This window comes from Panthera pardus, unplaced genomic scaffold, assembly GCF_024362965.1.
Source record: "Panthera pardus isolate Hobbes unplaced genomic scaffold, ASM2436296v1 HiC_scaffold_21, whole genome shotgun sequence".
Classification (NCBI taxonomy): domain Eukaryota; kingdom Metazoa; phylum Chordata; class Mammalia; order Carnivora; family Felidae; genus Panthera; species Panthera pardus.
In genome coordinates, this window is record NW_026526777.1 from 807,588 (window position 1) to 820,794 (window position 13,207).

The window sequence follows — 13,207 nt, forward strand, 5'->3', positions numbered from 1 at the left end:
CTAGGTTTTGGACAAAGCTTCTGCTCGAGGACTGGCCAGGACCTCCCGTGAGATCCCGGCCGCCCTCTGTGCCCAGGATATGTCTTTGCAGCTCCCGACCTCCCCACCCCAGCAGCCCCCCCAGCTTGTGCCAGTGTAGGAGGAATCCCTTCCTATTCCCGTTGGGTGCTTTCTGGGTTGCGGAGACCCATCCAGAGAGGGACGCACGCGGCTGAGGGTCCGGAGGCTGAGGTGTGGAAAGAGTACTTTCACCCTCCCCGTGCAGTCCCTGTGCGGCCTGGACAGTGACAACTTCAGGGCCATCCCCCCTCTGACTCAGCCATTCATGCTGGACAAAGGTGAGCCTCCCTCCACCCTCCTGAGATGCAAGGGGCCTCAGCAGGACGGCCGGGGAGGGGGCGGCTGGAGGGCGGCCAGGGGGCAACCAAGGGACATCTGAGGGGCGGCCGGGGGTGACCAGGGGGCAGCTGAGGGGAGCTGGGGGGTGACCAGGAGACCAGGGGGCAGCTGAGGGGGACTGGGGGTGACCAGGAGACCAGGAGGCAGCTGAGGGGCAGCCGGGGGTGACCAGGGGGCAGCTGAGGGGAGCTGGGGGGTGACCAGGAGACCAGGGGGCAGCTGAGGGGGGCCGGGGCCTCTGGGTGCCTTTCGGGGTGTCTTCTGTGATCTCACCCCAATTTCCGGATCTGCCCCTGGCGTATTTGCTGGGCGCCTGAGAGGGACCGCAGGGCCTGCTTGTGGGCACAGAGGCGCCCCCCCCCCCAACTTTTGCCAGAGCTGCTCAGCTTTTGTCTGGTTCATGTGTGTTGATTTCCCCGGGAAAGGGTTCTGTTCAGAGGAAAAGTAGAATCTGAAAGCCACGATAGGTGAGCACTGGACACGGGGTCTCCTGACGCGTGGTTTCTTTAGGTCCAGACACCTGTCGGGCCTCGGTTTCCACACCCTCGGGATGGAGATGCCTCTTCTCGGCCTTTGTCTTTGTGCTTCTGTCGAGGTCGGGGTCGGGTCGGGTTAGATGAAGTGTGAACGGGGGAGAGAATGCTGGGGGGGGGGGGGCGGTTCAGGAGGGGAAGCGGAGGTGAAGAAGGACCGGGAAGGAGGATGGAGAGGCGCTCCCCCAAGAGCAGCGGCCAGGGGGCCTCGGACGGCTGCGCCCCCGGGGCGTGGGCTCCACCCAGAGGTCGTCTCGGGTCACTGCATGCACAGGGCCCCTGCTGCCCAGGCTGGGGAGTCACAGGCCCAGGACGGCAGGTGTACGATGTCCCCCTTTGAGGATGAGGAGAATAAGGCTCAGAAAGGTGAAAGGAACTTCCTCACTTTCGTAAAAACGAAACAGCACAGCTGGGGACAGACCCGAGGTCCCCTCCGTGAGGCCAGTTTACACACACAGGAGGCCCGGGGTTGGGCGTGGGTGGGCGGGCTCTGAGTGGGGGAAGGGCTCCCAGAGGGTGGGTTTCTGGCAAGCGCCCTCGCTCGCCCGCCCCACTTGGTGAAGGCTTCCCTGCCTTCCAGCGTCCACCCTGGTGCCAGAACTCCAAGAGCAGAGTTGAACAAACACGGTCTTCTGTCCCCAGGATTTCCCACCGGACGATGTAAAATCCCAGATCCCGGCAATAATTTTAGCGACGATAATAGACCTACTTTTACATGCTCTTTCTTTATGGTCCCCCCGGCCCCCAGCAATCTTCTCCAGGCCCTGTAGCAGGAGCCCCCCCACCCAATGTCCTCGCAGCCTCCCCTTCCTTCTCCATGACCCGACCTGGTGCCACCAAGGTGCCCTTGTTGTGTTCTGCAGGTATTTTGAGTTCGGACCAGGCGATCCGTCACTGGTGTTTTGAACTTGGAGGTACCTGCCCTGTGTCTGTGCGCCCTCCCGTGCCGCACCGTCACCTGACATTTCCCCTAAAGAAACAAACTGAACTTCTCCAGGGGTTGGGTGGACGGGCCGGGCGGTCCTTCCTTTCCACGGAGACCGACTCTCTCTCTTCCAGTCGGGCATCCTGATGTTCGGAGAGTTTAAATGACGCGGCCACCGTGCGCCCTCCCTGTCCCAGTCCGCCTGCCCCGTCCTCAGACGCGTTGCACTCTCGAGACCTTGGGACGAAGAGGTCCCGGCACCCACAGCTGCTGCCACTCGCACATGGCCTGGCCCCCAGCTCACCCCTCAGAAGAGGCAGACGTCTCCGTGTGTCCTGTGTCTGGAGCCTCCGTGAGGCTGAAGCCTGAGGCAGCCGGCGGGCCCTCCCCACGCCTCCTCTGTGCACCCGAAGCATGACAGGAGGGGCGTCGTTGCCCTGTGGTTCTGAGGAACGGAGGGGCCCGGCATTGGGTCTTCCTGGCCTTCCCGGGTGGGATCGGGGAGCACTTCAGCGCCGAGCGGTCACCCCGAATAAATGCCGGCATGTTTCGTGAATCTGGGTGTTGATCCTTCTGTGTGGCCACCGTCCCCGGCCCTGCCCCGTGAGACCAGAGCCGCTGTGGTGTGCCTGCCCCCCGCGGCCCCCCGGAACCCCGCCGTCCTGAGCAGCTCGTTTGTCCTGGTGCAGAGAAGAGCCCTGGGCGTTCCATGCTCTGGATGTTACAGCCTCGTTTCTCTTCTGTGCTTTGCAGCTTCAAGAGAGCCCTCGACTCAAGGTCAGGAAGGGGGAGTGGAGTTTGAGCGGAAAGGTGGAGGGCTCCCTTCGAGCTGGTCTCCGCTCACCAGAGCTGGCGCTCCCCCTCATGTCAGGGAACATGGACCCCTCCGTTCCTTTATTTTTATTTTTAAAAGATCTTAAGCAGGTTCCATGCCCAGCGTGGAGCTCGGTGCAGGGCTTGAACTCATGACTCTGAGGCCCAGACCTGAGCTGAGATCAAGAGTCGGACCGAGCCACCCAGGCGCCCCTGTGCCGTTCAGGTAATTTCATCAGTGAGGCGCCTGGGTGGCTCAGTCCGTTAAGCATCCGGCTCTTGATTTCTGCCCAGGTCACAAGGTCACGGTTTGTGGGTTTGAGCCCCGTGTCGATTCTTTTTTGTTGACAGCATGGAGCCTGCTTGGGATTCTCTGTCTGCCCCTCCCCTGCTTGTGCTTACACTCTTTCTCCTAAAATAAACAGACTTAAAAAAGATAAATAATTTTATTAGTGGGGCCCGTGGCTGGTGGAGCAGGTGACTCTTGATCCTAGGGTTGTGACTTCCAGCCCCGGGTTGGGTGCAGACATTGTTTAAATATTTACGAATAAAAAAGTAATCAGTTTTATTAGAGCCAAACTATTTAAATAATTTTGTTTCATCCTTTGGTAGGTGAGAAAAATACATTACAAAATTCATTATACAGAGGACAGCTCACAGCACACGTTACTAAAAACACAGTCTACACCCTGCTCAGGGCTGGTGTAAGTTCCCCCGCTCTCTGGCGGGTCTCTCCCCGCCCCCCTCCCACCCTGGGGGGGCCCCTCCGCGTCTGTCAGCACCCAGATCAGGTGGGCGTGGGCAGTCAGCGCAGCCCCGGGCGGCGTGGGCAGCTGTCCAGCCGCCGCGGGACTTCGAATCCGTGCAAGGAAACGGAGACCGGCCGGGTCCCCCACGCGGCAGGGCGGGGTGCTGGCAGCCTGCAGGTTCGCAGGTGGCGTCCTGGCTCCGGGCTTCCTAACACTAGCGGCTGCACTAGCCTCGCCTGGCCCGGCCCCAGTCTGCAGGCAGAGGGGTCCGCAGAGGCCGCCGCAGCCCCGAGGCGAGTGTGCGTGAGCCGGGCCAGAGGCAGGTCTCCCCCCGACCCCACGCCCCGGACCCGCAGTGTCCAGAGCCCGGGTGGGAACCCGGGTACAGAGCGAGCCCCCGAAGCTAACCCTTCCAGCAGGACCCGTTAGGCAAGCGGCTTCAGAGAACCCGGATTCTCCCGGCCAGACGACGTGCTTCCGGGCTGAGCCCAGATGAGGCGGGAGGCTGGAGCGAGGGGGCATCCGCAGTCACTGGGAGTTGGTTGAAGCCACCTTCCCCAGGGAGGGCCTCGTCCCCCACCCCCTCGATTCACGTAGAAGCAATTCTCTGAAGCGGCCTCTAAAATCTATCTTTTTCTTAGAAATTTGGAAACATCTGCGACTAGGGAAGAAAAGTCCTAAGAATCAAGGTCATCGTTGCGGCTGGCTCCGCTGTGGTTTAGCAGCTATGCTGGGCTTCGCGTTTCACGGGGGGGTGGGGGATGGCAAGTGCTGGTGGCCGCGGGGAGAGACCTGGGGACGAACCCAGTGCTCCAGCCTCTCCCCCGGCCGGCTGGGCCCAGCCCCTCCCCGACTGCCAGGGAGGCACGGGGTGGGGGGGGGGGGGGCGGGAGGCGGGAAGAAAAAGAGGAGTCAAGACCAGCATCTTCAAATTAACAAACTGTAATTGTTTTCCCAAAGATACATTTTTTTCATACACATCCATCATACACTGTAACCAAAAAAAGCAGTGTACATGAAATAAGAGAAAATAAATTAAAAATCCATAGCATAGGTAAGGAGGCTCTAGTCTGGAGCACAGCTGAGTTTCCAGCAATATAAGGAGGCTCGAAAGTTTCTTTTATAAGAGTGCCTGCTAGCAGGGGTTCCAGCCAGGTGGTTGGTTGGTCTGTAAGTCAGTCTTGAGTACTTGACAGTTCTGTTTTCCCTTAGCGCCTACAATAGCCGTCATTGTCCCGCGAGAGGCAGAGCTATGTCACGTCCGGGAAAAGTGAGGGAAGGACCACGGAGGCGGCGTGAGATCCGAACACAGCATTCAAAGGTAATTGGTCCAGTGGCGCCTGGGGAGGAGGAGGGCGGCTCCCCGGGCTTAGCCATCTTCCTTCGGGGGTGTGTACCAGCCTGGAGAGAAGGCGAGGGGACAGTCACCGGGTGGAGGCCCCAGCCCCTCCTCCTGGCCCCAATACCGAGGGAGGGCACCTCCGGGGTCATCGGGACGCAGGTGGTGTCGGGGAGCTGGGAAACTGCCCACTGGAGGCCACGAAGACGGGGAGAACGAGGCGCCCGATCTGAGATGACCCAGTGAGATGAGCATTCTGGAAGGGTGGTCAGGAGGGCCTGCACCTGTGCGCTGGGCGGGCGGTGCTTCTCCGGGGCAGGGGTGTGGACGCTACCCCCTCGGGCCCTTCTCCGGAGAATGGGGGCGGGGGAGAATGGGGGGGAACAGCGGGACGGGGGCAGGCGCCGTGTGATGGGCGGTAAAGGCTTAGAAACCCAAGGAAGGGGTCCTGGCTGTGGCGGGAAGTGCGACCCCCGGGCCCGGGCCTCACCGTTCTTCTCGTGGATCTGCACCAGGGACTTGTAGGACTGCTGTGCTCTCGTCAGGCTGTACTGGGACTGGGACAGGACGCCACCGTCAGCACGGCCGGCCGCGGCCCGACGGCCGCCACCTTCCACAGCCGCCCCCCAGAGACCCCGGCTCCCGCCCGAGGACCCTCTGCCCGGGGACCACAGCCCCACCGCCCTCCCGCCGGAGGCCTCCTGCCCTCGGCCCTCGGCCCTGGGCGCGAGCGGCCGGGGCCGGGCCGCTTACTTTGTTGGCTCCGAACTGCACTCGCGCCTTCCCCTTCACCAGCGTGGCACTGATCTGCATGATCACAGACTCTATGGAGTAGGCGCTGCTCCAGCCCTGGGGACGGGGGCACCGCAGCGCGCGGGTCAGGAGGGTGTCCGAAGGGCCCCGATGCCTGACACCGCCCCCCTCCACCGGCGGGGGCACCTCGGAGCCAGCCCTCGGCTGTCCGTGTGGGTCGCGGGTGCAAGCCCTGCCTGTCACCCGAAGTCAAGCGTGCACCGCGGTCAGCACAGCCCCTCCCGGGCCACCGCGGGACGCAGGCTCACCTGCTTGGTGAGAAGTTCCATGCAGATGGCACCTCCACCCAGAACGTACCTGCAGGAGGGAGGGGAGTCGGCGGCTTGCCCGTCAAGAGCTCCGCACCCCTTCCCCACCCTCCGCCCCTGCCGAGCAGCCACTCACCCTCCGGAGAGGACCGGGGACACGACCCTGACAAATGGCGGGTCAAAGGGGAAGTTGTCCTGAGAGGAAAGAGAGAAATCAGAGGGGCCAGTGCCTGCAGGACCGCCCTCTGCGGGGCAGGGAAGGAGCCTGGCTCGGGGGGAGCCGCACAAACAGAAGCCTTACTTTGAAAGAAAAGTTAAGTAGAATGAAGTCGGCTCCTTCTTTCTCTTTGAGGATCTGGAGATCATTGTGCAAAGCGCTGTCCTGGTCGACTCTGAGGCAACAAGCCTGGGCTCAGACCCCTGGTCCCGGCTCCCGCTCTCCCGGCCAACCACTGGCAGCTCAGGGATGAGCCCCTCCGCACCCCAGAGATGCCCCCGCCCCCCCCCCGCCCCCCCCCGGCTGCCCAGCCCCCACGCACTTGAGGAGTTTGACGTTCCAATCGTACAGACTGTCATTCACGAGTTCAACTGCATAGTTTCCTGGAAGGAGGGAAGACGACAGGTGCGGTCAGGATGGTTGGGGGACGGTCCCCGATGCAGAACCCCTCCCGGACCGACAGAACACAGATCAAAGACTCCAGGTTCACCCCGATGGACAAACACCCAGTCTAAGCCAATGGCTTGAGAAGCTGCATTCTTAGACTGAAGAGTTCGTAAATGTTCACGTATCCCAGGACTTTTTTTTTAAGTTTCTTTTGAGAGCGAGAAAAAGTACCCGTGCACGAGTCGGAGAAGAGCAGAGAGAGAAAGAGAGAGAGAGAGAGAGAGAGAGAGAGAGAGAGAGAATCCCAAGCAGGCTCCACACTGTCAGTGCAGAGCCCGACGTGGGGCTCAAACCCACGAACCATGAGGTGGTGACCTGAGCCGAAATCAAGATTCAGACGCCTCCTGGCGCCCCGCACTCACCGCCTTTGAAACTCTGTGACCGGTAGATATCCCTGAGCTCCTTCATCAGCCGGTCAGTGGCCTGCACCGAGCCAGACACCGCCCCCTGGGAGGAACAGGACACAAACATCCGCGCTCCTGAGTGGGGGGCGCGCGCGACAGGGGGGGGTGGCCCGGCAGGCGCCCTGGATCAGCCCACCGGAGAAGGGGCCTGCTCCCCACACGGATGCCCCGCAGATGCCCCCCCTCCCGGCCAGGACCCTCCAACCCCTCGGCCCGGCCTCTCCCCGCCCCCCCTCCCGGCCTGGACCCTCCAACCCCTCGGCCCGGCCTCTCCCCGCCCCCCCTCCCGGCCTGGACCCTCCAACCCCTCGGCCCGGCCTTTCCCCGGGAGGCACGTACGTTCAGGTAATCTTGCCTCTGGTTCTTTTTGATCTTCTCTAGTATGGCCAAGTTTTCCTTTCCGATGCCGTCGTCTTCGGGTTTCTTGCCCTCGGCCGGCTCCTCCTCTTTCATCTCATAGTGGTCTAGGTCTTCCGTGTCCTAGGGGGGCACGGGACGGGGGGGGGGGTGGGGTGGGGAGGAAAGAACCAACACAGGTTATGCAGAGGGGCCACTGCCTTCCCGGTCCCACCTGGCCGGGGTCAAAGGGTACAGGACAATGGTCGGTCCAGCAGACCGACGGATGGACACAGCCAGCTCCGGGTCCAGAGTGCCCCGGCCCCACCACGCCCACCAAGAAAATCTCCTGGTCGGTCTCAGGCGGCAGGACCCCGCCAGGACCCAGGAAGGCAAGTGGGGACTCGGCCATCTTGTCCCCAAGACCGACCCCGCTCCAGCTGTCCCTGACACTCTCCCTTGATAGCAGCGGCCCCTCTGTAGTCCTGGAATGACGCTGGCCTGACACCGTGGCTCAGAACTCACTTCTCACCGGGTCACTACGATTCCCAGGAGTAGTATAGACGGGGGCACAAGTCTCCTGCCCTCCCCGTGGGTGCGGGGCCCGGGTCAGGTCTGCGGAGGCGCCTAGGCCAAGGGGAACGAGGTGGAGGAGGTCAGGAAGAGGACTGGGCCCTCGTGCGCCCCAACCCAGGTGGGCAGGGAGCTCGCTGTGTGTGGGGCGGCGCAGAGGCCGGCGGCCGAGAGATGTGTGACGGCCCTTCGTGCGTCTAAGGTCCCAGCGGAGCTACTCAGGAGCAGAAGTGTCACCGGAGCGGCGTCCTCACCCTGGCACAACGCAGCTGCCACTAACCTCCTAATTCCGACGCTAGCCGCGGACATCCACGAACACCTGTCCCGTGCCGGGTGCTGTCGCAGACCCCACACGCCCCGGCTGACGTCCCACAATCGCCGTGCTGCTGTTCCGCCGTTACTCCCGTTTTACAGAGGAGCAAGCTAAGGCCTAGCGAGGTTTATCACCATGCCCAAAGCCGCACGACCCTCGGCGGAGCTAAGACGTGAGCCGGACTCCATGTGGCTCTGAAGCTCGGGTTCTTAACTACTACGTTACTTTCTGTAAAAGCGCCTACGTTTTTGGAGAACGGACCAAAGTTACTTAGTATTCGTCAGAGACCACGTGGGGCATTTTAGACGCGGCGTCGCATCTCACCCTCACGACACTCATACGTACTAGGTGTCACAAGCTGCCTTGGAAACGAGGAAACCACAGCTGGGGGAGTCCCTTCCCCAGCTGGGTACAGGATGGGAGCCCGGGTCCGACTCCAAGGGCCCCTAAAGGGACCTCGTGGACTACTTGGCTTAAAGACCTCAGCACTCGGCTGTCCTCGGTGCTTGCGGGGGGCCTGTCTCCGGCTACACCGGCTGCTCCTCTAGGCCAGTAAACCTGTCCTCAGTCCTCTCTCTCCCCGGTCTACATTGGAACGCTGTATACAGCGGGTGCTCAGTGCTGCTGACAAACAGCTTCCCGCCAGTGCCGCCCCGGGGCGCAACCCTACCTCAGGCATCTCCTCGTCTTCGTCTTCCGAAGACACGTCCTCCTGTGTGCACTGCGGCCGGGAGGGAAAGACAGCGATCAGAGCCTCAGCACGTGGCCTCTGACCTCCGCCCTGGAGCCCGGGGTCTGGCGGCTGTGTCCCTGCCTCGTGCCGCCAGCCGGTCAGGATGGAGCCACGGCCCGGGGAGTGACCTCACTACCGGCCCGTCCTTCTCCTACCACGTGCACACGTTAAGAGGACGGTGGCCGCACGACCCACCTCCCGCGTCCCGGTCCGAGGAGCCTCTCCTTGACTCGATCGTCTCTAGACTCACACCAGCCGCCGGTTCCCCCAGCAGCCTGGGTCCCCAAAGGCCACCAACCGCTACCGCCGGTGGTAAAAACTCCCCCTCCTCTCAACACGGAGCTCGCTGCCCCTGGGGAAGTTCTGGGGGCACCAGTGCCCATCTACCTACATCCCCACCTGAAGGACAAGGGCCAAGAGTCGCGACCCGTGCAGGCGTCTGCAGCGGCCGGAAGTGCGGAGGAGTTACCGCAAGCACGTCTCCGCGAGCGGGTATCCACCGGGCCCAGGGCCCCGCCTGCTCACCTGCTCGGCCGGCAGGGGCTGGTCCAGCATCTCCACATCTGGGTGCTGAGGGAGGTTGTACAGCTTACACAGGTCGGAGATGATCTTCTTCAGATGCTGCAGGAGCTGGGAAAGGGGACGGCGGTGACGTCAGACACCTCATCCCCACCCCAGTATGGACCCGTGTGTGGACAAGCTCCTAAACCCCGATCCGGTACCTGGTCCTCTGGATCTCACGGACCACGTGTGTGGGGGTTTCCTGGACCAAGGCTGGGTTTGGTGCAAGGCTCTCCCTCCGGCTTTAGTAAGCCGCCCCGCACCCCTGCCCCGGAGTCTGCCCCCGGGGATTGGACGTACTGTACCGCCCCCTTCCCAAATACATCTCCTTTCACGAGGCGTCTCCACGATGTGGGCCTCATAAGAGGAGAGGGCAGCCTCGGCCCGGCAACCCGGCCCCTCACCAGAGTGTTCCCTTTCTTTATGTCCACCAGCCTCTCCAAGACAGCGGCCAAGTTTGGGTCATCGGACTCCACTGACCAGATGGGGGGCACAGCAGGGTAGGACTCCTGAGGGAAAAGAGCAGAGAGAGTGGTCAGCACGGCAGCCCTGGGAAGAGCAGACCTTGCCTGCCTCCCGTCCCCCAAGGCTTCTGGTCCCTCTGCTCCTCCGCCCCCGACAAAAGCCCAGCTCAGCAGGTCGGCATCCCACCAGCTTCCCAACAAATCCCAGAGCAGAGCAAGTCCCCGAGAGAACCCTTTCCAAACAGCCTGAACACCCTTCCTCTTCTCAGGAGTGAGCCAGGGAAGCGCCGCCGCGCCACCAGCGGGGAGGGAGGCTTCCCACGCACGGCGCTGCGGGCGGCCTGTCCCACACCCGGCACTGAGCCCTCCAGCCCTCTGCTCCTCGAGTTCCACGGTGATTTCAGGAAGGGACCCCTTGTCACAATCACGCCGATGTGAAAACAACGAAGGCTGCCGGTCACTTTCGGTTCAGCTGGAGAAGGAAAGCCACACGCTAGGCTGAGCCTCCAGAACCCAACAGTAAAAGGGTGGCAGGAAGACGCCTCCGACCCGGTCACTCCCCACAGAACCGCTGACGGGCCAGCTCCCCCGTCTCTCCCTCGAGCAGGCGCGGGCTGCAGGGCCCCACGAGGCAGGCTGGGGGGAGGAAGCCCACGCTGCTGACATTCCCAGGCTTCCTGAGACCAGGCACCAAGTGCACCCTGACCAGACTCCCCCATCTGCCCAAAACTGGAGGCATAGTTCTCGCCAAGTCTCCTTTATGGGGGCCACAAGGAATTGGACTGAGAGCCTCGCAGCCTAGCTTCCTTCTGGGGACAAAGACGGAACTAGATGGGCAGCTAGAAGAGAAGGGGGCATTCCTGCCTTTCGGGAACAGAATCAACTCAGGGGGCTCCCCCCACCCGCTTCTGCAGGGGTCTTAGCTCTGTCACGGCGCTAATCCTCAAACGCTGGAGGGAAGCAATCATGAAAGATACTCAAGTCTTCACCTGACTCAACCACACCCAGTTCTCCAATCTCAACTTTTTAGTAGGAAAAAGGTGGGGAAAAAAAACGGGGAAAAATGGGACACATGCGCTTTGGGGGAGCACCGTCCAGCCCAGGCTGAGGCTCACCGCACCCTGACCTGGTTCAACGGAGGAAAAGGGATAGGAAACCAGGCCCCCAAGTACCACCCGATTCACGGGTCAGTGTTTCCCCTGACTACTCCCTCCAGGGTGCAGACAGCCTGCTGGGTAAAGCGCTGGCCCCCCTGCTGCCTAACTACTGTCCCAGCAGGTAAGTGCCAGGCCATGCAGCACTGAGCACTCCCAGTCCTCAGTCGCTGCCCCCCTTCAGGGGAGGTCTGAGGACACATGGGGCAGGAGGCCTGCAGGATGTCTCCTGGCTTAGCCTCATGTGCGATGGTGTTCACTGGGCACAGAAGGGACTGTAGCTGCTCAGGATCAAGGGCGCCGTCCTCAGTCATCACCATCGTTGCTGGGAAAGGCACCCACCCCTGGCAAGGGGAGATTTCCGAGGGAACAGGAGAGAGGAGATCTGCTACCAGCTGGGGCAAAAGGAGGACAGTTCGAGGTTACACCAGAATAAAAGGGAGACCAAAACAGAGAAGAGTCCGTGACCTGCGAACCGCTCCTTAGTAAAAATTCAGGGAGCAAAGGGGGGCTTCGGGAGAGGTGCCTGGGCAGCGATCCCACAGGTGGCAACGTCCTAAGTCAAAGGCACTGCCGACAAGGAGGTATCACGGAAACGTGGAGTTCCAGGCCAGGTGGGTCCCCGCGGCTGAGCTCAGGGCACAGGCCTGGAACCCAAAAGTGACAGCAGGGGAAGAAGGAAGGGGCCTCCGCAGGTGGCCAGGTAAAGCCGCGCGGGGCCAAATCACGGCCCACGGGATGTGGGCCGGTGGAAAGGGCCAGTCGAGGCGCCATATGTCGGGGTGCGCGGCGGACGCCGGGTGCACAACCTCCAGCGGCGGCGGCGAGTGTGACCCGCTCGGAGCAGGCGCCGGGCCCCGACGAGGGGGGGGCGGGGGAACTCGGCCTGCCCGGTCCTCGGAGAGCAAAGAGCCGTGCGGTGTGGGGCGATCCCGGGTGCCTGACAGGGGGCCGCGCAGGGGCGCGCGGAGGGGTCCTCACCGTGATGTTGCAGTGGATGCGGACGGGATCCCCGGGCACCGACCCCCGCGGGGGCAGATGCGGTCCGGGCGCGGCCCCCGCCCCGGCCCCTCCGGCCCCGGCCAGCAGGAACTCGCAGCTCAGCTCGTCCAGGCAGGCGCTGGCAATGCGGAAGCGCTCGTGGCCGCGGTGGAAGATGGACTCGAGCAGCTTCAGCTCCCGCCTCAGGCAGGGCCCCGGCCCCGGGCCCCCCCCCGGGCCGCCCCCGGCCCCCGGCGCCGCCCCCTGGCCCCCCAGCTGCTGCCCCGGCCCCGGCTGCTGCTGCCCCTGCGGCTGCGGCTGCTGCATCCTCCGCTCCGCTCCGCTCCGGGGCCGGCGGGCCGGGAGCCTCCGGCCTCCGCTCGGGCTCCGCCGCCGCCGCCGCCGCCGCCGCCGCCGCCGCGGTCCGCACTTCCTGATCCCCCCTTCGCCAAGATGGCGCCGCCGCCGCCTCCGGGACGGGGCCCCCCCGCTCGCCGGCCCCCAGCCGCCGGAAGCCGCGCGCCCCTCCCCCTCCGCTCCGGCGGCCCGCCCCGCCCCTCACGTGACCGCGCGACGCCGGCCTCCCTCACGTGACCTCTCTCGCACGCCCGCCCCCCGGTGCTCGCCTGCTGCCCTGCACACGTGACCCGGGGCTTTGGGCCCGGCTCCGTCGGCGCCTCCGCGCGTGCTGACGCTCGCCGTGCGCGCGCCCGTGCGTCGGCCCGGCCGGCGCTCCCCTGTCACGTGCCCCGGCGCCGCGTGCTTCCCAGGGGGCCCCTCGCGCGGGAGTCGCTTCCTGTCCGGGTCCCTGAGCCGCGGCGGCGTGTAGAGAGAGTGCGGGGCTCGCGCGTCTGCGCCCCTGGGGGCTCACGGCGAATGCGGCGGCTCCCGGGGCTTGCAGGCTCGTGCCCGCCCCGCCACCAGCTGGTCGTGTGACCTTGGGTTCGCCACCGCCCCTGTGAGCCTCAGTTTCCTCGTCCGTGCGGTGACCCCGGGCGGGGCAGTGCGTACAGGGCCCGCGCCAAAGGACGGAGGGAGACACCGTGCGGTGCTTGGCCCCTTAAGGCCGCGCGGCCGGTACCTGACCCTTCGCCTCGTGAGTCCCCGCGGGCGGAGACGAGGCTGCGGGGCTGCGTGGGCTTCCCTCGCGGGCCGGGCACCGGGCAGCGCCGGTGTGGCCCGCGGGCCTGAGGCCGGCCGACCAC

At 63.9% G+C, this 13,207-nt stretch overlaps 1 protein-coding gene and 2 long non-coding RNA genes across 3 annotated transcripts in view; 2 read left to right on the forward strand and 1 right to left on the reverse strand.

The window, feature by feature from the left end:
* Window positions 1–255, forward strand: part of LOC109256320 (uncharacterized) — a 38,616-nt gene extending 38,361 nt beyond the window's left edge. Inside the window, exon 4 of the long non-coding RNA XR_002075584.2 lies at window positions 5–255. This is a non-coding gene — a long non-coding RNA (uncharacterized LOC109256320). The remainder of the gene's footprint in view (window positions 1–4) is intronic.
* Window positions 256–1,733: 1,478 nt separating this feature from the next.
* On the forward strand, window positions 1,734–2,413 carry LOC109256213 (uncharacterized). The gene is made up of 2 exons (XR_002075554.2): window positions 1,734–1,846; window positions 1,992–2,413. It is a non-coding gene; the product is annotated as an uncharacterized LOC109256213 (long non-coding RNA).
* A 1,932-nt stretch (window positions 2,414–4,345) lies between these two features.
* UBE2Q1 (ubiquitin conjugating enzyme E2 Q1) lies at window positions 4,346–12,533 on the reverse strand. The gene is made up of 13 exons (XM_053908730.1): window positions 12,003–12,533; window positions 9,808–9,912; window positions 9,368–9,472; window positions 8,780–8,830; window positions 7,227–7,367; window positions 6,846–6,930; window positions 6,359–6,419; window positions 6,121–6,211; window positions 5,956–6,014; window positions 5,820–5,868; window positions 5,512–5,607; window positions 5,249–5,315; window positions 4,346–4,820 (listed from the first exon to the last, which is right to left on the reverse strand). The coding sequence occupies exons 1-13, from the start codon at window positions 12,327–12,329 to the stop codon at window positions 4,789–4,791; spliced, it is 1,269 nt and encodes a 422-aa protein (XP_053764705.1). The 5' UTR covers window positions 12,330–12,533; the 3' UTR covers window positions 4,346–4,788.
* Window positions 12,534–13,207: the final 674 nt, after the last annotated feature.